Source organism: Blennius ocellaris (genome assembly GCF_963422515.1).
Source record: "Blennius ocellaris genome assembly, chromosome: 15".
NCBI classification, from domain to species: Eukaryota; Metazoa; Chordata; class Actinopteri; order Blenniiformes; family Blenniidae; genus Blennius; species Blennius ocellaris.
The window spans coordinates 12,912,696-12,937,836 of NC_137664.1; the positions used below are offsets into that span (position 1 = coordinate 12,912,696).

At 39.3% G+C, this 25,141-nt stretch overlaps 1 protein-coding gene across 1 annotated transcript in view; it reads right to left on the bottom strand.

Moving 5' to 3' along the window:
• LOC308140715 (transmembrane protein 132C) overlaps positions 1 to 24,389 on the bottom strand; it is a gene marked incomplete at its 3' end in the record, with an annotated part of 189,710 nt that extends 165,321 nt beyond the window's left edge. Inside the window, exon 1 of the mRNA XM_080510606.1 lies at positions 24,335 to 24,389. Within this exon, the coding sequence (XP_080366732.1) occupies positions 24,335 to 24,383 (49 nt within the window). The 5' untranslated portion in view covers positions 24,384 to 24,389. The remainder of the gene's footprint in view (positions 1 to 24,334) is intronic.
• Positions 24,390 to 25,141: the final 752 nt, after the last annotated feature.

Genomic DNA, 25,141 nt, shown 5'->3' on the forward strand with positions numbered 1-25,141 from the left:
CTTTAAATAAAAATCATAGCTGCTTTTTTTTTTTTTTTTTTTAGGCCCAATCACCCAGCCCTTTCTGCAACTAAACTACACACAGGGCTAACAATACCACAGCCTGTGGCAAACTGTGCTCTTTACCATTGATATACCTTCAAGTCACCTCCAGGTATCTTCTTCCTCAACTACATTTAAAAAAAAAAAAAAACACACTGTGCCATGATAGTGCTGAAGAAACATCCAGCACTCACTTTCACACCTAAATACTGAGGTAGCAGTTTCAGTTAGAGTAGCTCTATTGTGCCGGGATGTTTCACTGGGTTGCTGTTTGAGCGAATACATTGGAGACAAGAAGTGGTGGATTGTCCCTTTATTAACATCGGCCTCCAATTTCTGACTCGATGGCCTCTGGCGATGCAGACTGACCTGACTCAGCAGCCTCAGCGCACTGAGACATCCAGTCACTCAAGCTTCTGCCATTCCCTTAGACAGAAAAGCCACTTCTCATATATTGGGAGGAATAAAGGCAGCGAGATGTTTTAAATAGTAATCTAATGACAGTATTTGGGTTCTTTTTTCACAGATAATGTAATGGTCGATGAGTTTGTGCACTTTAATGTCCTGTACAATGTGTAGCACTTTCCCAATGCTTTCTTTGTGGCATTTGCTCCGGGTGATATACCACAGTGGAACAGTGAGGACAGGGCCAAGATCCAGCAGATGACAGCAAACACTTTAGGCCAAATTTGAAATCGATTTGGGCTTCAACTCTGGCCTGGCCTTTTGTCTCAGGGGTCCACAAAGAGACACCATGCCAAAGGCTCAGAGAATGCCTGCGAGTGAAAAAACAACAGTGGCAATTGTATTGGTAATTCGATCTGGGAAGTGTTCGTTTCATTTCCTGCTATCGTCTACAAATTCTTCAATTGCTTTTCGGTTTGAGTTTTCAGATGCTGATTCAAATTCAGTATTAAATCAAATACATTTCCCTTTTCAGATATAATTTATAGATTACGCTCATCATTCATAAAAAACAAAATCAAATATTAGCACAGACTCTAGGCTGTAGAGCGACTCCAGTTTTATCGTATATGCACTTCATGTGTGATCAAGACGAGAGACAGCAGACAGAGACGTGTATCTATGTACAGCACGTGTGTGCGTGTGTGGATATATATGGTGCGTTTGCATCCTGGGACTTGTCTGTTCTACAAGTGGAAGCAACACATCTCAGATCACACCGTATGAAAGGAGCAGCTGCACGAGTGGTGCTTTGACTTCAGTCTCCCATCAGTTCCCCCGGAGGACTCATCAAAGTCTGTTCCTGGAGCAAACATGTGTCTGGTCGCCCAGGAAGAGCAGCTTCTTGTACAATTCTCAAGTCTCTCTCTCAGAAGCATACATGCATGTGGTTACATCATTACTCTTCGGCTATTGGATGTAAAAACTCTGTACATGATAGTAGCGGGTTTTGTTTTTGGTTCATGGCATTTCATGGACTCGGTTAGCAATATCAATAGAAAATACATCTTCATTGTGTACTTCTTTCCTTTTATAACCAGGTTAACCAAGACACAGCCAGAAATCATCTGAAATAAATCATGGAAACACAGTTAAATTATGAATCCTAAATAAAACCACATTTTAGGTTGAAGATATTATTTGTAGTAGGTTTTCTAAATGTTTATTCAGAGACAAACTTCCACAAAAGCCCATTTTACTTCTGTTGGAAGATTATGGGTCTCAGTAAACTGTAAAGCTTTTCCCTCATTGACTTTTCAGTGCTTGCCAAAAACGTTGTGCAGAAAATGGATGGATAACTAGATGGGGTTAAATTCATGTTTTACCTGATGTAATGGATAGGTAGCCTGTCCAGGGTGTATCCAGCATTTTGCCTGATGTTGACTAGAAAATCCAGAGTCCATCGGGATAAAAACAGATGGATGAATGATCCTATTACTATAGGTCAGTTCACCCTATTTTGCAGCCAAGCTTTGTAAATGGGGCAAGCCATATTGAATAATAGTGAGTAATGGACGAGGATTAAGAAAGGAAAAAAAATCATAATACGACAAATAACAGTAAAACTGGAGATTTACTGGCAAAATCAAATATATTAGGTAACTGTCATGGAATATATTATTTGCTTTTTTTTCCACTTTGACAAAAGCTTAACCTCTTCCTTCCTTTCAGTACATTTCATTCACATTCTAAAATGCAAATCACGGGCAAATACAGGCTGAGATCTAATGGTCTCATCTGTTTGCATTAATTACACTAATGTCTTCAAATTAATGTGCCTGCGATCCACTGATGGAATCGCACAAGTTTTCAATGCATTTCAAAGTTTCAATTTATGCACACCGATATCTACGGACACACATGAGCAGTTTTCCTTTGTGTTTTCCTTCACAGGGACATCTTGTTGTCTCAGCGGCGAGCAGTAATAAACTTCTGGGTTTAATTTAGAAAAGATAACGTTCCTTGGCAAAAGAGTGTAAAAATGGAGAGCTTTGTTTTTCTGACACCCTCTGGATATTGAGTGAATCAGATGAGTTTGTTTTATATATGTGACTGCGTGTGCAAAGTACTTGAACTCTTCATAACCAATGAAAGACTAAGTGCAATTGATCATAAGAGTGAATTTGTATGTGTAAATCCGAATGCTTGCAGATTTGATACATACTCTATCAGCAAACATGGGCGTAAGCACACCCAAACCCAGATTCATTATTGCTTGGTTTGAGTGAGCGTTCCCCATGATGGACTCATTTGCCATTCAATAGTGAGCACAACCTGCCAGGGGCATTTTAATGTTCCTCCTCCTCAACAACCCTCAGCATTCTTCTTCATTACAGTGCCACAACACCACGAACATGACCTCCACCAATAAAGAGCGTTCCATTAATTTCATCACATCCCAGAATAGATTCCTGGGAATCTTTTTGCTGAGGCAAGGACTCAACACAATGCCATATACACTGTAGCTGGCCTAAATTATCATACAAAAGAAATAAAGTATACAATTTCTTTTATTTCACGCAGCCCCTCATCAGACATTCGTGTGCACAACACAGCTGCTTCAAAGGAAGAAATCAATTTATTTTCTGCACTGCCTTATTCAGCCACCGCATGCAGTCCCCAAGTTTATGAAAACACACATTATAATTAGTCTACAAAGACTCACTGAATATTCAGTGGTCCACATGCAGTGTCTCATTTTATCACAATGTGCTTGGAAATAGATGAGTACATAGCATAAGTTTGGGACTGATTTCTGATTAGAAGAGCCAAACACTGTGGCGCACAAAAATAGATCAGTATACATAATGAAAATATATTAGAATGCATTAATTTTGCTTTTCCACACAGCTTTGAAGGATGACCCATCGAAGAGCATTACATCACTAATAATATATAATGAGCCTGTTTGATGATGATACTACATTGAGCGGGGTATTGCTTTCGACTGCATCGAACCAATTTGTTAGGATTTTGAAAAGAGCTTTTCCAAGCCCTTTATCCTTTAATAACAATCTCAGCCTATCATTAGTGTGTTTCTTTTCTCTTGTGCATGTTATTCAACACTGGACTGGAATGGGGGAAAAAGAAATAGAAGTAGCTTGTAAAGTGACTCGTGAAAGATTTTTCCCAAGCAATGCTGACCCACAGCAGTATCCAAAACACACAAAAGCAAAACAAGCACTTACGTGCCCCCTACCACCCCCCACCCTCCTTCACACACACACACACACACACACACACACACACACACACACACACACACACACACACACACACACACACACACACACACACACACTCCACCCCCATCTCAGCAGTTGCTTGTCAGTGTCATGCTGCCAACAGACTGTGTGCCCTTCACTTTGTCCCAGCTCCCAGTTATGGGAAAAGTGCACCAGGATTATGTACAGAATGCAGTGCGCAGTGCAGGAGCTTATACTTCACACCACAAGTCTGATTCCCATTGAGAAGCCTGTAATACCACACCTGCAGAGCTAGATAAGCCCTCAATCCTCCCTTTTATTTCTACCACTATTATTCTCCAGTGTAATATTACATCAACGGGGGGGGAAAAAGAAGAAAAAAATCATTATGAAAGAAAAGCTGTAAGCAAATGGAAATACAATTTGTGATGTTGATATTCATGAGCACACCTTACCGTGAATGTTTTGCATGCCGTGTGTGCATTGCAGGCTGTATGACAGCTTATTCACCGTCGTATGTCGAATGGTAAAACTTCATCAGAGAAAACATAACATCATAATCAAGTAGCCAATCATTTCTCTGACAGCTGAGATAAAGCAGTCTTTTTCCATGAAATTGCAGTCGGTGTTGTGATGGTGCGCAGGTCGTATGAGAAAAAAAAACAAAAAAAACTGAATTTCATGATTGATGGCTATGTCTATTTTTCCCCCTTTTCTACACGATAAGATCCACTACTTTCTTTAAACAAGCTCACCTAAAACAGTCGGTTACCCGGCAAATTTCCCCACAGATAGTGGAAAGCTTCAAGCAAACGTGAGTCCGTGACTGCTTGTTTTGTTATTTCAGGTGACAGTTTAAACCTTTAATAGAAAACAAAAAATGCATTCTGATATCATAATCCAATTATTGAATTGGATGAACTCAATGAGTCATCTCTTCATGTATAAATTAAACAACGAAGATGATTTGATTCAGAAATCAAAGCCTGACAGGATCAGTGAGGTGTCACACCCACAAATGTATGTCTACATTCGACTTCACGCAGCTTATACGGTCCGAAATACAGACGTTATCTACCAGAGGCCTTTGATCTGCTTTTTGACCCACTTAATTACCCAGCTAGCCCCATTACAGAACCATGAGTGTTTAATATAGCAAAGTGAACCATGAATTTAAAAGCAGCGTGGTGCCATTTCCCAGCTTTGATGAGCAGACATCACTGTGTGAGCGTGCGGCGCTGCTCCGGTGGAAAACTGGCCAGGAAATGTCAGGTCATCAGAATCCTCTGATTGCGCTACCCGCCTTGTGAGGGCTCAGGGAGGGAGGGAGGGGGGAGCACAAAAACATCTCTAAATGTAAATCCAAGCTAATGAGTTCACCATGGCATAATTTAATCATATCTACATATGAAAGAACCTCTGCCCTCTACAGCATCGTGACGAAACTGGAGGTAATTAGCTTTACAGACCAGGATTATAACTAATATCGATTGTCCAATTATATATATATATATATATATATATATATAAACAGTTTTCAGTCATATTTGTAGATGTATTTTCTTGTAAAACTGGCTTCTGCATCTTGTTCATGAAGTAACCTTCACATTACCCACATTTCAATAAATACATCAGATCATAAAGAGCAACAATTTGACGCATTCTCTTTGAAATTCAACTGATGTGACTGAAATTGAAAAAAAAAAGAAGTGGAGTTTAAAACTAATATATGTCAGATTAACACACAATTAAAAACTAAGTGTGATTAAAAAATGTATGACATATACATGAAATGGCACTCCAAACCATGAATGCATCAGGTGCTATGATTTTAGGCTTTATATAAGAACTTACCATAACTACTAGACTTTTATGTAATGTACGACATCTGAGGTCCTGTTATTGCCTTTTAACATGAAAATCGTGAGAAAGTCCAACACTCATCAAAATATAATTTGGGGTGAAATGAAGCATGAGTGGTGAGAACGTGGGTTATATTAGTAATAAATATTAGTTGGCACAATGTTAAAGTGATGTGGGATAATATTGAGTATTTCCGAATTTCTAATTTCACACCAGCCTCATTGTCTTGCCTGCAGCTGCTGTGTGTGGATCAAACAAGGACAGACTGATGGTAGGTCATTGACTAGTTTTACTATTTCACATTTTCTTCACATATAAGACAGTATAATGTTAGGGTTACAGTAGATTTTGTTTTTATACTCATATACTCTGAGTACATTGATTTATACTCTTCATTCAGAGACTTATATAATTATATATAGCTAACCCAAAATGAGGCTTGCCTCCCTTCAGATTTGCTCCTCTGTTGGAAACTTGAATCAGAGTCACACAAAGTCATTTATTTATGAGAGTCTGTCCCGGTAGTCTCTGCAGTTGTCCATTGAAGATGGAAATTTGAAAGCAAGTCAGGTTTCTGTGAAATTCATTTTGACCACATTCTCCTTTTTGCAAATTATCCATTAAAGTGAAATACCAAACATTTAGCTCTTGGTTGGGGTGTTAAAGATAAAACAAGCAATATAAATCTTGGCTAAAAGACTAAAGTAACTGGTAATTTGAGAGAAATCGCTTATAAACTAGGAAAATAATCAGTGCACCACAGTTTGATGTGTTTTTAACACCCCGCCTCTTTAAACAACCCCCACAATGTGTTCCGTACTGTATGAGGCAGTGATACTGGTGTTTTCTAACAGACTGTTCAAACAAACTAACAGACTGGATTAAACAAAGGCGACACATCTGTTGTTCGAGATAACTCTAGGTAGGGCAGAGAGTGACTACATCGCGAAAAGCAATCTGATCCTGTACAATGCATGTGCGATTTAGAGCAAAGATTGCACAGTAATACAAAGGCAAACATTACACAGTGTACTGTTGAGTCTTGTTTACTGAATGTCAATGGAGTGCAGGATTTCCCTATATTTCTAGCTCCTCAGAGCACCTCTTGGTCCAAATATTATCCTGACCGAGCAATAAGACAGCAAGTTGGCAAGGTTGCAAGCAAATCGGTGCTTGGCATATTTTTGGTGTTTTTAGTCTTTTGAAGCATCTGCTAGGATTACAAAGAAATAATAGCTTCTAAACTGTTTTTTTGCTTCTTTTTTTTTTGTGCAGAATTTTGTAATGCAAAATCAATATCCGCCTTCTAATCTTCTGGGAATCCATCCCAGAAAGTAAAACACATATGGGGACCCAAAGCTCAAGAAAATGAAAGTGCTGATAGAAATCACACCTCAGGCGCCGAGTGTTAAGACATGAGTGGACCACATCAGTCCAGCTGTCCACCTCATCAGTTACCTCAAATAGAAGTGGCATGTGTCTTTCCGCATCTGCTTTGGAAAGTAGAGAGTGCAGTCTCACTGTATGGAGAGAGGCTACACTCAGACACACACACAAGCTCACGGAGACCCAATTACCTGCAGGAAAAAAAGCTGGCACTAAAGAGGCCCCCAGACTGGTACCAAGAGCCCACACAAGGCTCACTGACTCTGTTTCAGGCCCACAGCGAAACAAAAGGGATTTCACGACTCTGCTCAAATCCTTCGGCTTTGGATACATTTCTGTTCCCCCTATATGGACCTTTTAAGAGCTGATTTATCCTCTATTACTGAAGTACCATGCCCAGATCTGGCCCTGGGCATGCTCAGAGCAGCCCGGCATGTTGCTCATGTGGGAAATGAGGGCGCAATTATTAAATAAGAGACGTCATAAAATCACTGCTCCTGCTTTGGATAGGGTGCATGCATGACCTCGGCATAGATTAAAGTAGTGGAAATGCACATTATGGGCTGTTATCAGATATTTGGGGTAATCTGATCAAATAAATGCCACAGCCTTTAAAATCTGTTTGTTGACAAATGTTGGCACGGCATCCACATGAGTCAAAAGCTTCAGACAAGGAGGCCTTCATTGCCTGCACAAACCGGAGGGAGCATTCAAAATCTGAACACAATCCCACAAAAGTTGAACCTTCCACACTTTGGCGACAGAGTCGCTAACAGCTGGGCCCAGCAGCAAGCTTACTCCCCATTTCTCTTCGAAATTTAGATTGATGCTTGTGAAAATGCACATCGGTTGGTCTGGTTACCCGAGGTAATTACATTCTACAGAGAGGTAAATGTCACAGATGGCGGAGGAGTGAAAGTAATGAGTTCATAGGGACACACTGCTAGAAATAAAACATGATGTACAGGTCAGCAAATTCTGCCAGTAGACTCCTCGGTCGCTGTGCGACAACAATGGACAGAAATATATGAAATCATAAATTATTGGTGTCTTGATTTTGTACTATTTATGTAAGAATTTAAAACAAACCATATTACAATGGCAAAGCGTCACCGTGTGCCTTTAGAATATACTTTTGGAAAAAAAATGGCTGATTATTTAGACCTTTATAGGAATTGAAGAAATGTTTTAAGAGTATATTCATTTTATTTATTTCAGGTAAAATAGCTGATGTCGTTCTTATGCCTGTACTGACAGTCAATAGATATGTCATGTGTTAACAATCCATGTATACTCCAGTGTGTGAAAATCATGTGACCGATTTTCACTTCGTGGAAAATCACAGGGTCCATATGTTCTATCTTCCCTTTTTTGTATATATTTCATCTGTGTTTAACATTAACAATAAAGATATATAATATATCATTTTAAATGCTGTTAATAGGGAGAGTGCTGAACTAAATTTCATTGTTTTTGTAACAGTGATAATAAAACCCCAGGTAACAGTGTGTGTGTGTGTGTGTGTGTGTGTGTGTGTGTGTGTGTGTGTGTGTGTGTGTGTGTGTGTGTGTGTGTGTGTGTGTGTGTGTGTGTGTGTGTGTGTGTGTGTGTGTGTGTGTGTGTGTGTGTGTGTGTGTGTGTGTTTAATTATTCCTTATAAATAAATAAGGATAAAAATAATTTTAAAAAGCTTTCTCTCATTTTGCAAGGTCATTACATGGGTTGTATTCATTCTTCATCCCAATGTTTTGGGGATTAATATTGCAGCTTTGAGTCAACAAATTGAGAATAACAAGAGTACATCCAATTTTAATGTAATAATGGTTTGTCTCACTCCAAGTAAAGTGATGATCAAGGTTTAATATATCATACAAAAATGTTACATTTCAATTTCTAGATTTGTACACAAATTCCATTTTAAGATGTTATAGGATTTTTATATAATTTATTATAGAACTTTCTATACTGCTTTAGGACCCAAGGTCTGTTTTTTTGAGTGGGGGCGGTACAATTAACCTGCAACATCTTAGTGTGAAACATCATTCATACATAGCTGTACAGAAAGGCCTTAGGCATGGCCTGCACTGTTGCATTTTTATGGAAATATGTGTATATAACCTCACTGATTGCTATACCAGCCACTGAGGGGACGCATATTTTAATATCAATTACATATGAAAAAGAAATATCACAAAACAGTGGAAGATGCATTACGTTTCATTCTGGATTCTGATGTATGAATGGATAGTTCAGCTAACTGAAGAACCCCAGCATGGAGATTCTTCAAAAAGTTGTATTTTTTTCTTGAGGTGCAAACTCCCTGTGTAGCTCTACTGACTTCATGCAAATTAGAGTGGCAGGTGTTGGGATCCCACATAGCATTGGGTAAAAGTGGGGTCAGTTACCAGCCCATCACAAGTCAAACCAATAGAGACACAATCGCACATCAAAATATTTATACATTTAGAGTCAACAATTAAGCCAATAGGTCTATAGATTGTATAGGAAAGCCTCACCAAATGAGAAAAAAAACATACATGTACAAGGAAACATGGAAACTCCTGAGGTACCTTTGTCATTCATATAAAAATCTAGTAAGCTAAATGTCACAATAAAAAACCCTCATGTGGTCTTTGGCTTTGATTTGGCTAAATGTTATTTTCAGTTGTGTTCTTTGTTGGAAGAAAGTGGACCATGTGAGATATAATTCAAGAGAGGTGGAAAAGAGAAATGCCGTTTGAGATGAGAGGAGAAGAAAGATGAAAGTGTGAAGGTAAGGTGGGGACAGAGGAGCATGGGGTAGATGAGGACGATGAAAGGGGGATAATAGAGTAGGGTGGGAATTGAGAAACACCATATGTGTGGACCAGCATTTGTGATTATTGTGAATCTGATTAGAGTGGGTTTTTTGGCAGACGACACTGAAACTGAGAAGCATACACTTAGTATGTGACCATTGCTGTTACACACATATGAACACACACACACACACACACACACACACACACACACACACACACACACACACACACACACACACACACACACACACACACACACACACACACACACACACACACACACACACACAGGGACACAATGTTCAACTCAAAAACAGATTTTTCTCATTTTGTGATGACATCTGTTTCACTGGTGCACAGATTGCAATTTTCTGACCTAATAGGGCCTACCAACCATCCATGAGCACATTTAATGCTAACAAGAAATGGACCAATCACAGTTTGTTTTTTTTGGCAGCTCACAATTTCAAGCTCGGGTCCTGGCCTGAAGCTTGCAGATCGATCGATATTTGTGTCTCATTCTGCCGGCCAATGCATCACCTGTTTGCGCAAAACGTGCATGCATAGAACAAAATGCTTTCTGACCCTGTGTAAGCCTGTTCCACGGGATCAAAGTTACACACTGATCCAATGTCTTGATGAGACGAAGCGCATGGTTAGCACATTAACATATAGAATAAAACTGTTGACGCTTGAGTTGGCACTGGCTATCAGAAGTTACATGCATAAGGGCATCATTTTCGATTATCGAAAGCAAATACTATAAAACTATGAGGTCTGAAAGTGTCTATTCCAACCTAGTTATCACTGTGGTTGAAATGCTCCCGGCCTCACTTGCAGTGTGAAAGTATCAACACCTATACAGATATAGGTTTTAGAAGATGGCAGCCCCACTGCTAATACTTTTTATTGTTGGCCGGAGTAATGTTTACCTCTCGAGAGGCGGTGAGGGAATTGTTTCTCGGTTTGGGAACCACTTTCCTAAAGGTGTGGAACAGTTTTCCCTCAGGTTGCAATTCTGTTGTGTCTATCAAGTTTGAAATTAAAATTCACCTGTCTGTATTTGAAAGCTTTTTTTTTATTTAATGTATTTTATTTATTTATTTTTTGGGGGGGATCTGTTACGTTTACCTGAGCTTTTTATTTTTAGGTTGTTGCAGCTTATTTTTCTGGCCTCTAAACATTTGATGAACTGGATGATAGGAACAGATCTCCAGTGAAGTCAGGCATATACAAAAGAGCAGGCAATAATGAGATGAGATGAGTGTGAGCGCTGCTTGTCGAGACCCTTGCCACAGGCATCAATCATGTTTTTTTTTGGTTGTTTTTTTCTGCCGGACAAAAGGAAAAAAATACTTAGGCAATAGCTTCATCCTCTGACCTGGACAGATAACGGCAGTGCCTGAAAACTCTTCCCCCATCACTGCTGTCATCATCTCCACTACAACTCTTGTGGTATTTAAATACAAAACACGACTCCTGGAACACCAGCAAAAAAAGGCTTTCTATGACAACTTATTGCAAAACTTATTACAGTGTTATCTGAAAAGTGATGGTGCGAGAGGACCTGTGAGCAGGGGCAGCCCGAGTGACAGATTTTGGGGGGATATTTTGGAGGCATACCGGACCTTCCCTGTCTTATTTGACCAGAGCTGCTGAATCGAGATAAATACATGCTCTCTTTGTCAATCTTTTCATCCAGTAAGTGCCAATAATACGGTTACATTTTTCCCCGGCTCTCCTCTGATTGCTCAGGTTCAATTTCATTTCCTTTCCGATTCGCCGTGTGAGTGCTGAGCATTGTGTTGGTTATGCTAATTGTCTCCAGACCTCCCGCGGTGTGCGATCCTTTCCCAGTTGGATGGCTGTGAAGTTGTTTGCCCAAGGAGATGATTCCATGTGTGTGTGTGTGTGTGTGTGTGTGTGTGTGTGTGTGTGTGTGTGTGTGTGTGTGTGTGTGTGTGTGTGTGTGTGTGTGTGTGTGTGTGTGTTTACAGTGCACAGCAGCAGTGTGTCACAAAATCTTTAATGATGCTGTGCACGTGGGCTTGTGTGTGATTACGTGTGTCGGGGTGCAGCAGCACGGATCTTCACATGCCAACCGTGGTTAGGCCTGCTCTATTCCCAATCCCCCAAACACTCACAGTGAAGAGGGGAAGTCAGGAAATGTTTCATCTTAATGCCATCATCTATCGATTATTCTCTTTTTCATCCTTTCTGCGCTTGATCATATTAGTAAAGTGAAACCTGTGGGAACAGGAGGACTTTTGAACATCCAGTTTCCTCTGAGATTTCACCTACAGTGTGTTAACTCTGGACGGAAAATGACAATGGCTGACGTATGAGAACAAAGTAGAGCTGCATTAAGGGAAAAACATGTCTAAAGAATAATGTTAAAATGTGGGAAATAATAGTGAAATTTAAATGAAGTTTAAAAAAAAAATTCACAAAGGCCATGGAATGTTGAGAATTTTGATATTACAGTTGACAAGTTGACTATTTGATTCATCTTGAAAGAGGAACGTGAGCATGTCAAAAATATGACATTTTAAATAGTTTCAATTAATCATTAAATATATTTTCAAAAACGTCCTGTTTTTCTCCCATATATGTATTGTTATACTTCTACACTGCTGCTCAAAAGACACTCAGTAATACTTGTGAGTGAACCTTTATGTTTTCTAGTAATTACTTTTAGTAAACTGTACAAACGTCATCATCACAAAACACAAAGTGAGCAGTCACACAAGAAAAACGCTGAGAGCAGTTTACTTTGTGTGTGGTAATTTATTTTATTGTATTTGTTTTCTTTAGATCTTGTTAACTTCAAAGATGCTGCAAAGCTTCTGGAGGAAAAAAAAAACCCACCAGCTTCTTCTTTTGGTATTGCAATACTGCATATCTGAGAGTCACTGAAAAGATGAATAGCTTCATACACAAATTCTAAGGTTGAATTTACACAAATTGATGTGGACAGATTGTGTCATTTTATATCAACAATCACTATCTTCTACAAAGGCTACACCTGGAGAGTAGAATATGGTCTTATATAACAACTGTTATAAATCCTGCTCATAAAAAGACAGTATTTCTTGATTTGTTTACATTTTCATTCAACTGGATATCTCTTTTTAAGGTTTTAGTTTGAAATAATGTTGAGCTGGATGGCATAATGCTGACTGGTTGTTCTCCTATTAAGTAAAGATGAATGTGCATAAAATGAAAAGTATATGCTAACAAGTATATGCTTTCTTTATTTAAATTTCACCCCATTATTGACCACAGTAAAGTAAGGCTCCAACCTGTACCTCCCTTTGATTATTACAATCCCATACAAAGTTGGTGGAGTTTGTAAGGATTGTTTGTCTTGTCCACAGTTCTCCCACAGTAACTCACATGCTAATGCATTCAGAACATGTCATCAAGATATCGAGTCCTACCAATTTCAGTTCAAAGTGTGTTGAAAGGTCTAAAGCTGAGGCATTCTCTACTATATGTAGAGGGCAGTATGACCTCTGCAATTAAATGAATGTTTACGCTACAGTCTAAACTATATAACATATTTAAAAGAATATAAATGAGGAAAAGAATTATGAGATTATCTTTCCCCCAAAAAGCCACAGACCGACTTTAGTATTTTACAATGACACTTCAAATGTCTCTAAAGAAGGAAGACAAGCTGAAAGACAACAGTTTACCTTTAGTTATCCATATATTTAATGTAGCGCTTATGGAATAAAGAACAAATTTGCCAATTGCAAAGTAAAGAAGAAACAGAATGTCTCAACATATGTTGTCAGTGCTGCAACCCAAGTCTGGTGCCGTTTATTAGATTCTTCTCTCAAGCAACATTCAACTTTTCCATAAAGCTCTGTCCTTTGTCACTTCTGTTTATATCAAAGAGGCGCCTTGAGGGATGTTCCTGCTTCTGTTGTAAATTTGAATGCTCAGAGTGTGTGTGTGACTTTGAGGGGAAAAAAAACCCAAAAAAAAAACCTGCGTATCAGCTGGGGACAAGAATTGCTCAAAATACACTGAATCAATTAAAAGTCATCCAGTGCCAAAAAGACACTTGGTGTGAACACCCAGAAGTGGTGCTTATCTGGATTATTCAGGCACAGCTCATATAATGTATGCTTGTATTACATTTTTACTTATTTTCTAAGTAATGTTTCACTTAAGGTTTTAATTTGCAGCATAAAAATGTAAGGATGTTACAAAAGACAACGTATTATTCATTACTTTTTACTTCCTCTCCAGCTGCACGGTGCAGGTAAATGGCTAGTTTGGTGTAATTGCTGTGACATGCAGTACTTTTTGAATCGAGAACGCACAGAAACAATGTCAGATGATCAAGTTTTCTAAAATAAGCAATTTTTTTTATAAATGCTGGTTGTGTTTCATTTGGAAAAGTGCAAGTGCTGAAGATGATCCCATTAAATTTCCTTTAAAAAATGTTCAGTAATCTATAACTCAGTGTGATGTAAAACCATTCACAAGTTTCGTGAAAGTGCCTGCATTTTCATGGTACAATGATTTCACAATCACGGTATGTGAAAGAACTCACATTGTTTACTTGAGTAGAACTCGTGGCTTTAAAAGAAGTAGTATAGAAAGTGTTGAAGAAGTGTTGTTGCAGGGCAAGCCAACCACTGGGTGTGAGGTGGGCCTTTTAGATTTTTAAATTCGCAGCAGGTAGGTTCTCATAATTATAAACAGAAGTGTGCGATGAGGGGATATTCAGTTGTTTACCACTTGATGTCCCTGAATAAAGGGGAGACACTGGTCCTTTAACCAAACCACCAGAGAAACAAGAGCTGCTGAGCTCTCATCGCTTTAACTAATCTTCTGTCACCATCTGTAGCATCTTGTTGTATTTATTAAGTACATATTGGTAGTTTTCTGTTGTGCAACAGTCCTCTTGTTGTAATTAAATGTTTTTCCTCAATACCAACCTGCCATTTCCCAAATTGCTGTTGAGTGGCTGTGCACAGGCACTTCAAACTTTCTCTGTGTTCTCATTATCACAGCACTAATTATTTAGGCTATTATTCATAGATTTGTATCAACAATGAATCAAATGATTATGTGCCATGTGAAATGATGCTCCTGGTTGGGGAAAAAAAAGAAGCTATGATTTATCGTCAAACGAGCAGAACCACAACAGTCTGAGAACAGATTTGGTTTTAATAGATAACCTCCTCGCTGTCATCGCAACACCACATGGCAGAAAACACAAGCAAGTTGCTGTTGGATGAAATATTATTCTCGCAAACTGGACATTGCTTTTATATTACTTTATTTTCATTTACTTTATTATGAGTTAGTGGAGAAATGAAAAAAACAAAAACAGCTGAAAATGTGTGTACTTTACTTTGCTTGCATGATTCATCATGGGGGGTTTAAAAAAATATGAGACTCCCGAAATATACTAGAAATATCATTAAAAACCTCCTAGTTTTTCAACAAAACAAATTGAGTCTTGAGTTAAATGTGAGTATCATTCATTTAGGAGAACAGTTAGTTCTCTGTTTTTCTTAATGGCGAAAGAAATGAGGCTGCATAGTGACCCAGTGGTTAGTAGTCCAATACAGAGATGACAACCGTTCCGAGTCAGAGTTGGGATCTGGGGTGTTTTCTCTATGGAGTTGACATGCTCTCCCTGTGTGTGCATGTTATACCAGGTGCTCAGAATATTTGCTTCTACAGTTCAAGAACATGTACAGTATTTGTGTTTAATTGTTGCATATACACTGTATAACTGTGGTTCTGTTTGCCGGTAAACTGTTCAGACTATATTGTGAGTTTACCCGCAGTCCCCGTGACCATAAGTTAGTACCATTAATATCGACAATAGATGGATGGCATGAGATGAATAGATGAAATACAGATTGATTTTCAGCATACAAACCTTATTATATTCCCTAAATTACTTTCAAGGGTGTTTAGGATCTTGTTAGTTAAAGTTTATTAAACCAAATGCACAATATCTTGCAGATTTCACAATGTCAACATTCATAACCCTGTATATGGATATGAAAAAGGTTTTGTTTCCAAGCACTATGCCTTTATGTTCTTTATGTCAACATCCCAGCAGCCCTAGACTGTGTTGACCATAGATTGTGTACCACGTCATCATTTCAACATGAAGTCATATCAGGTGACAACAGGCCACAAGTCAGGACACACAAAAAGCACTACAATCAAGGAAAAATTACTAACAATAATTCAGCCAGCATCTGCTTGGCTTCAGAAATAGTGGGATCTAGCACTTCGAAAGTGCATGTAATGGAAATAAATAAATCAATCAAAGAAAAAAAATTAAAGGCAGTAGGGCCAAGTCGTGGCTGGCTAAAATGGGTTCCCAAAAAAGCAATAGCAGTTAATTAATATTACAATACTTGACGATATCGTTGCATATTGCATGGTCTCAAGTGCCATCCTGTAGCCGTATTTGTTACACCTCTTTATGATCAAGTTTGAATATTGCTTGTATAAGTGCATATCAATGCAGTCAGTGATGGGCACTGACTATTGAAGCGATTCTGACAAAGTTTTGCTTCAATATAATAACGATTGTGATGATAATAAAATTAATAAGAAGGAGAACCAGAAGAATAGTAAAAATGACAATAAAGAAGGACTAATTCTGTAGCTATCCCTCTAGGATATTAGCTTTACTACTGCTCTTTTATTTCTTCTCCATCATGTGCAACCATCAGAAAGGTGTCTACTTGAAATGTATTTGCCGTCACGAGAAAACAGCCTGGACTGGCTATCGGGAGTCGTAGAGAACTTCCTCGGTGGCAGAAAGAACAGGGCTTCCTGCAACAGATGGCGCAGCCCCCAGAGAGCCCTGATCATTGAGTCAGTCTGGGATTACATGAAGTGACAGACACAACTGAGACTGCCTAAACCCACATAAGAGCTGTGAGAAGTTCTACAAGATGCTTGGAACAACCCGACTGCCAAGGACGGAGAAAAACTCTGCACAAGAGCACGGCGGAGTGACGGTGCTGGTTTATTGGCGAAGGATGGTCAATTTGATTTATGTTTGTTATGTTGTAACTGTCTGAAAATTAGAAAGAAATGAATTTGCTGCACGGACCTTTCACAATGTAACTTTACATTACTTTTCATCTTATGACTAGTGTCTGTGTTATGATCCATATAAAGCCCATATAGAAAGACATATGGCTCCCTGTTGGAGCGTTTCCTTCTGCTGCTCTCCGGAGCCTAGTATAAAATTCAATTTACTATATTCCAGACCACGCTACATAGAAGCTCTTTCAAGCATACAAAATTTGGAAGGATTTGCTCTACAAATTGTACTCGGCATAACTTTGCACGACTTCTCTTTTTTTTTTATCACTTTTTGTCTCTACGTTATGACCCATATAATATGACACACGGTTCCCTGGTGCAACATTTCCTTCTGTTGCTCACTGGAGTCTTGTCTAAGTACAGTGTCACACAGGGCCAACCTGGCTCAATCCATCACTTTACAATACAACGTTTCAGTCGGTGACAAAACATTTTTGTGCTGCATGTGGCGAATTATCGCTAAGCAAGGGTTTGTCCTCACAAACAATCAGAGTGTGGTTTGCCAGAGGGCCTGGGGACGGATAAGGACCGACTCCCCTTTGGTCAGTGTGTACCCCCTTCAGATGAATTATGTTTTTCAAGAGAGGAATAAACTCTACCTCCCTCTCACTGCGGCTAAAGTTACTTCACTGAAAGTTGAAATCTTAAAATCCAAGTGAAGCACAGCAGCAGAAGCTCCCACATTGACGGTGACTCTAAGGTCACTCGCATTGAAAATGATGGTTGATGTCAAACTTCAACAATTTCACAATCATTTTGTTGGGAATTATTGTTGGACTCCATAGGTAATCAAAAAGAGAATGTGACAATTAGAGGGCTTTAACTGTCCTTTGAGGGTTCCTCATTTAGGCTTTGTGTGCGTGTCAATGTTTTCAAGTGAAAATGGAAAACTCTCGTCACACTTTGGGTGTTGTATGCGCTCAGAGCCAGAGCACCACTCGGAGTGTGAACGCAAAATGTTTCTGAAATGAAAACACAAAAACTATGCATTTTCACTTAAAACATGGTCATGTAAACAGGGCCTTAATGACTTGCGACTGTGATCATTTTGAATGGTTATGCACTACGGCTTGTGTTTTTATCCATCTTAATTACAATTTCCTTCACATCCAATTTAATCACTATAATATTAGGACTGAACTCTACAGGAAATACAGTATCGTTGAAAAAAACAGAATACCCCCCTCTGTTGTTTCGCTACTGTGCAAACAGCATGCAGTCTCTTCCTGCTCTTTATTTTCGTTTTCTTTGAGTGATACACTTTGACTTTGCCCCAGGATTGTTGCTACTTTGCTGTGGGAAAGACCCTGATGCATGAGAGAATTTCCTTCTGGTCAAGCCCTCCAGTAACAAGTGCCTCCTTTCTTGTAATGAACATCACAGCGCACTGAAATGCATTTTCAACCATTTAAGGAGAAACAAGAGACAGTAAAGAAAGGAGAGGAGATTTTTTCTTTCTCATGCAGGTTTTCCAAAGTCAGCTAATTCTTTAAGCATCTGCTGTTTCTTTAACTGCTCTGAGATGCGCTGCCCTGCCAACCTCCTCCACAAATTAATCCAGGAGATGCTAAGAGCCAACAAGTAATATCTCGTGAGGCTTCACTCTCCTGAAGGTACTTGCCAGTTTAGATATTACCACCGTAATGTGTGTGCAGGGTCACTCTAGGCTTCTTCTCTCTTCTAACATTGGCATGAAATAATCAGGTTTTTTTTCTGAAAACTGGCAATAGAGAGAGAAGAAAAAAATGTCCACAGAATGATTTCAGCCCAGTGAAATATACTCCAGTCTCTAAAAGGGGCAGCAGTGCTGTCCGTATAAGGGCTGGTAATTGAAAAAAAAAATAATAATGTGCTCCTGGAAAACAGGTCTAGCCCGGCTGGCTGGAATCGGTTTACTTCAGTACGAGTTTTGATTTGTGATTTCAAAATGCTGAAAAATTTATAAAGAAAACATTCAGGCCAGAGCCATGGGAGGCGAAGCTTTCATTTCATTGTAGAGGCCAGTGCGAACGCTGTAGCGGCATAAATGAAAAAAATAAAGATCAGAGTAAGAAACAGTGTGACTGAAAAGGTTAATGGGAGCAATTAATTTACAATGACAGGGACAGGCCGGGCTTGAAAAACATCCGTGAAATTTGACTCAGCAGCCAAGCACGACTCATGCATGAACGCTCAACAACCTCTAATGACGCTATCACAACAACTGTCAATGAAGCCGAACTGACTATAACTCCAGATGGAATATATTGTGGAAACGGCATCAAAGCTTACGGAGCTACACTAAGCGTGGCTAATCCGACCCCGTGGGGATGCGCGTAGAAGTTGTTAATAGGGCTCATGAACTTTTTAATACAAATCACCTATCAAACATAGACCTTTCACGTATAAGAGCAGTCATGCTGAGCCTGGTTTGAACTGGTTGGTCCAGTTACGCACAGCTCGCAGACAAAAATAGCTCATGATATTTGCCATGTATGTAGGCGGTATTCTAAATTTTCTGCAGAATTGCCTCTTCCTTCTATATTGAACAAATATTAATTAACTGAATAATTTGTTTTCATTAGCATAAACCCAAACTTGTAAAAAAAAAAAAACGTTTCTTATTTTCATTAATGAAGATTTTTTTTTTGGTTTATTTCAAACTGCTGTATTTCAAGTAAAGGTTCTATGAATCTGAAGCTCTTTGTAGCATTCTATATAAAGATATTTCTATTTAATGATTTTAAATGAATGTAAGGAATTAAATGAACCACCTGGAATAATAGAATAACGCTAACCGGTTTAGGGATGTCCATCATAATAATTTGCTCGAGGTTTTAACGGACTTCATGAAAGTAATGTCTACACTCAATGAAGTGACATGGTGTGCATGCATGAAGAGTTAAATTCAGTGAAAGGCTAAATGAGGGAGGCAGAGATAAATGGACTTTAATTACCCGGCTTTTTTTCCCTTTTTTTTTTTTTTTTTTACCACCCCTGCAGTCTCAGTGCACAAACAGTCTCAACTTCCACACCAATGCCATGCAAGGTGCTCAGATTCCACTCGGAGAAACTCTTCGTGTCTTGCCGAAGGACGGACAAAGATGGTATTTTGAACTACCAACCTGGGAAACTGGAAGACAACCAACTCTACCAACTGAGTAACAGGCAAAAGAGAGAACTGAAATTGTCCTACGCACAATGTAACTCTGGTTTAATGCTCCGCAGCTGACTGACAGGACAAAATGTTTGCTGCATCGACTGAAACCTGTTGATCCCACGATTAAACTCTGCATGCTGGTTGGTGTGCATGGTTTTGCTTTGAAGCTACAACTAATGAATCTACTGCTTTGATAAACAACTTGGAGGTGGTGTTTTACCTCCAAAAATCAACCCAGATCAAGACAAGTCAGAACAAGACCATATTCTCCATACATGACTTATAATCTCTTTGGCCTGGTTGATATGGTCCTACTAAATATATGGCAGAGGGGATGAACTAAAAGCCAGCATGAATTACACATCTACAAAGTAGAAAACACCATGTTTAAATATTTATTTGAAATGTCCAAGCTTTATCACACTGAATCCTTCCCTAACCTTAACCTCACTGAACTTATTGTGGAGAGATTTCAACCAAAGCAAGAGAGTGACATCTTCATTGGTTCAGTCTGCAATTTGCAGCATCGTCTAATTTTAACAATCCTATGTGGTGACAGGCTGAAATCACCAGCGTTTACATTACAGTGTGCTCAAGCAGCTCTGTGACTAACTGACTGAGAAATACAGCTGTAATGCTTTTGTTGAAAGAAAATACACACAGCTTTACCAACACAAATGCCTTTGGCGACTGTAATTTTGGTTTGGGCCCTGTGTGTGTGAGCATATGAGCGAGAGATTGAGGGAGGGAGTGGAAGTGAACAAGTGAGCTATTATTAAATTAAGGCCAAAATGTATTTTGGTTTTGTAACTTTTCAACCTTTCATCCCGATCCACTCTGGGAAGGCCCACACACATACAAAAGAGCAGGCAAACTCCAAGTGGGAATCCTCCCACGTTTAGCACCGTGCCCTTTGTAACCACTGCCACATACTCAAGTACTATTTAAACAAGCAATCAAACTGTATAATGTACAATTTTGCATATATATATATATATACTGTGTGTGTGTGTGTGTGTGTGTGTGTGTGTGTGTGTGTGTGTGTGTGTGTGTGTGTGTGTGTGTGTGTGTGTGTGTGTGTGTGTGTGTGTGTGTGTGTGTGTGTGTGTGTAATTACATTTTTGTAGTATTTTAGATGTATATTTGTACATGTGGAAGCATGGTTGTAAGCAGAAATCTGTGTTCTAGGTGTCCGGGGAAGGGGCTCTCTATTAAAAAAAATTAGATTCGAAGAAGAGTAGAATTAGATAGATAGATAGATAGATAGATAGATAGATAGATAGATAGATAGATAGATAGATAGATAGATAGATAGACTTATTTTTAACAGCTCTTTTCTGTTTGTAATACGCATTACACTTCCGCAACAAATTTTAAATGTATACCTATATTCTTGAATGTTGGAAGGGAAAATAATGTTGTTGGTAAAGACAACCCCCTGACCCACAGATTTTTTTTTCCTGCTGCTGTGCTTCCCCTAAAGCTCTCTGGCGCCCCCACATGGGAACAAAACTAGACCATGACACACTTTGAAAAAACAATAGACAAAAAGAGAGAGGAGCCTGTGCACCAAGATCTAATTAGCACTTTGAAACTGAATTATAGTCTTTTATTGCCAGCACACATGTTCTTTTAAAGTTCATTACTTTTTACAGAAACTGTACAAAATCATAAATATAGCATCTATGCCTCACTGTTTATTGTATCTTACTATACTGAACAACGGCATAGCATTGTTTAAATGATTACGTTTCATTAACAAGATCTGCGTCAGGCGTATATTTGTCTCACAGAGGAAGCATTTTTAACCACATTCATTGTCTGTCTGACAAAGAAATAACAATGCCTGTGCATGTAGTAGAAGCATGAAGTGTCTCCAAATGTCCTGATGACCAGTCTGACAGTACATGAGCGTGAGGAGGAATGCTCCGCGGTTCCTGCCTGTCAGTGCGTTTGTCTCACAGAGACAACCTCGAACCCTTCGGTGAAAGCAATCAGGTGGCTGGAGACCTATATTATCCTCTGAGACTCTGAACTGCAGGGGGTTGACTGACAGGATGGAATCAGCCTTTTTTTTTTCCCTCCCCCCAACGCTTTCTTACTTTCACCTGAGGATGCTGACCGAACTGATGAGATAGGAGGCAATCGTCATGTTTATGCAGTCACTTCACCTGCCGAAGACAGTCGCTTGACTCAAAATGAACGCTGTTTTCCAATGTAGCTTTCACAGGAGTGGGGGAAAAAAACAGGCTAGAGAACAATTATTCAGAAACTGCTGAGATTTAGGAAAGTGGAAAGATTTTTAGAAAATGGTCTGCTAAACTGGGTAAGTGGGTAGGAAATCAGACTGGTTAAGTGAAGCAAAGCTGCCATTTAACGCAAATCATTTAACTGAGAATTAAAAACTATGCATAGTTATGCATAACTCTTAACTGTTTCCATCTCTAACATACATTCTTGTGTGCTGTGTATAGTTAAATTTGAATTTTAAATCTAGCGCAATTATGTGCAAGTTTCTTTCCATTCCTGCAAATACGACAAAGCACAAAGAATGTTGTTGCGCTGTTATTTGCGCCATGTCATTTCTGGTCGTCCTACAACAGACCTCAACAATGGTCGATCAGAGCTGGGAAGTGAGCAACTCAAGAGCACAACAATTGACAGTGATGGAAAAATGTGGACAAGCAAACTGTACTGTTGACTCTGTCCACTTCTGCATCAGGATTTGACCAAGAGGTGCAGCGCTTGCACTGACCACCCCGTCCCATTCCAGCCACACTCCTCTGTATACATGCAGACGCGGTTTGACTTTCACATTATCCAAGTGTATTCGTCCAACTTTGAACACGTTCAGCCGAGCTTATGCATACTATTAATGTCCAGTTTCACTCAGACTAATGCAGCAATTTAGCTGTGTCTATCTCATATTGTATACTTCTTTTAGGTTAATAGCATGCCGTGCACCTACTTTTGCAGTGCAGGGATTAGCACTGCACTTTTCAAACCACAAAAGACCTCATTGCCCATCACAGTTCATCCTGTCCTGTGCTTTGTTTGCTCAACATTATGAAACAATTTCCGTTTTTGTGTCTCTCGTGGAATAAAATTGTAATTGTCATTGTGACACTCACTGGTTACTATCTACTTGCATATATATATATATATATATATATATATATATATATATATATATATATATTTACGCACACGCACGCACGTGCACACACACACATACACTTCATTTAGATTGTGGAAGCATCATCTGGCTCTGCACCTGTTGAACCTGTATATTTACCCTCAAGAAATGTACAAGAATAACAAGTACATGTCATTGTATCGGGGAATGTTATGTGCAGAATCATTTCTCTGTAAGATATCTGACCTTGCAAGAAAATGTCTAACTATAGACATAGCTAAACTACTTTCACTGTCTTGAGGGCTCTGTCCACTTGTACTTAATGGTTTTGATCGATCAAATAATGTCGTTCCTTCTTCTTGGATGTTGGTTTATGTTTTGTGCAATGAAAATGTTGAATTCACATTTATCGTGAGGGAAAGCAAAGATCCACATGAGCGTACAGTAAATGTTGTGTTTACCCGACACCCAAACATAAACATGAAGTTAGTGTTCTCTTGAACCTACCCAAGCGAGAAACCTTGTTTCACGTCGGTTTCGACTGCCACTTAAACCGTGAAACTGCAAACACATGATTTAGAATTGCCTCCATATGCATTTTGATTCACAGGTTTGCACAAGCCCACGCTAAAAAAACACACCAGCTCGCTCACTCTGGCATACACAGTGCACACACACTGACACCCACATATTTTATTATGATTTTTGTTTTTTTACAAGAGAGAGCTGCTCAAACTTTAGGACACTTCTCTTTCCCAGGTTTTTTCTTGTCTTTTCCTGCAGCCTGTTGTTATTCCTAGTGTTCTGCAGTGCCATGCTCAAATGTACACTACACTGCATTCCCTTTCATTGCTGCTACAACACCCAAGCAACTCACACACACTCTAGGCAACTGTCACAGTTCATTCATGTTAATATTACAAGTCATTTTGTATTCTGCCACAACAGCTTACAGCTAATTATGTGTCTCATAAATTATATATGTCCTTTTGGCTAAAAGGAAATAATTTGCATTTCATTAAATGTCCCAAGCTGAATACAATCACTCAGTAAGTGAAAAAAAAAAAGGTTGATGTGTTTACGGTGTCTTTCATTTCATGACCACAACCTTTCGGTTTCCCATAATTCTTGCTGCGTTATCGTCATAGCAGGAGTGTTTGCTGGCTGTGGTCTCCCATTCAGGGGGTCTTACCTGCGCACAGGAGAAGCGCGGTGAGTCCTACGCACCGGAGCGGCCCCATGTCCCTCCGCGGACGCGCGCGCGTTTGTCAGCCGAATGGATAACTCCGTCAGCAGAAAGCACCGCAACTTTGCACACAATTTATCCTCTGTGAGCAGTTCTCCATTTAAAAGCAAACTGTTGTATTCCGTGCGACACCACCTGCCAGCACAGACATGAATGCGCAGTCAGAAGGAATAAAAGACAACAACCAAAAAAAACAACAACAAAAAAAACACTTCACAATAGATTTTTCTTTTCTTTTCTTTTTTCTTAAAAAGAAGGCAATTAAGAGGGAAAACTGAAATCTCCCCCCGAAACTGGGGATTTCACAACAGGCATCAACTTCTCCTTGTGGCTGAGCTGAGTCTTCACGGTACCTTGTGAGTGCTTCTTATTTCTGAGGATAAAACAGGCAGCTTCGGGGTGTGTGGAAATAAAAAACGTCTGTCACCAATCACAACCTACAGCACCTTTGAATATTTGACAAAGCTGAGCTGAATGCGTCCCGGGGATTTATTTTAGTCTTTCTCTGCATCGACAATAAACATCTGTCCGTATCTGTGTGTGCCGGGGAAGCGATGCAAAGCCAATTGAAAGGAGATCAGAAGAAGTCTATGTGTGTGAAAAGTGATGCAGTGTTGGGTCGTCTCTTCGCTTCTTACCATTTCTCTTATTGCCCTGGACGCTGCGCAGCTCCCGTCTGATTATTGGCAGGTGACTTCCAAATAAAGCCGCCTCTTCTGATCACACAGCAATGTTTTCATCAAGAATGACAGA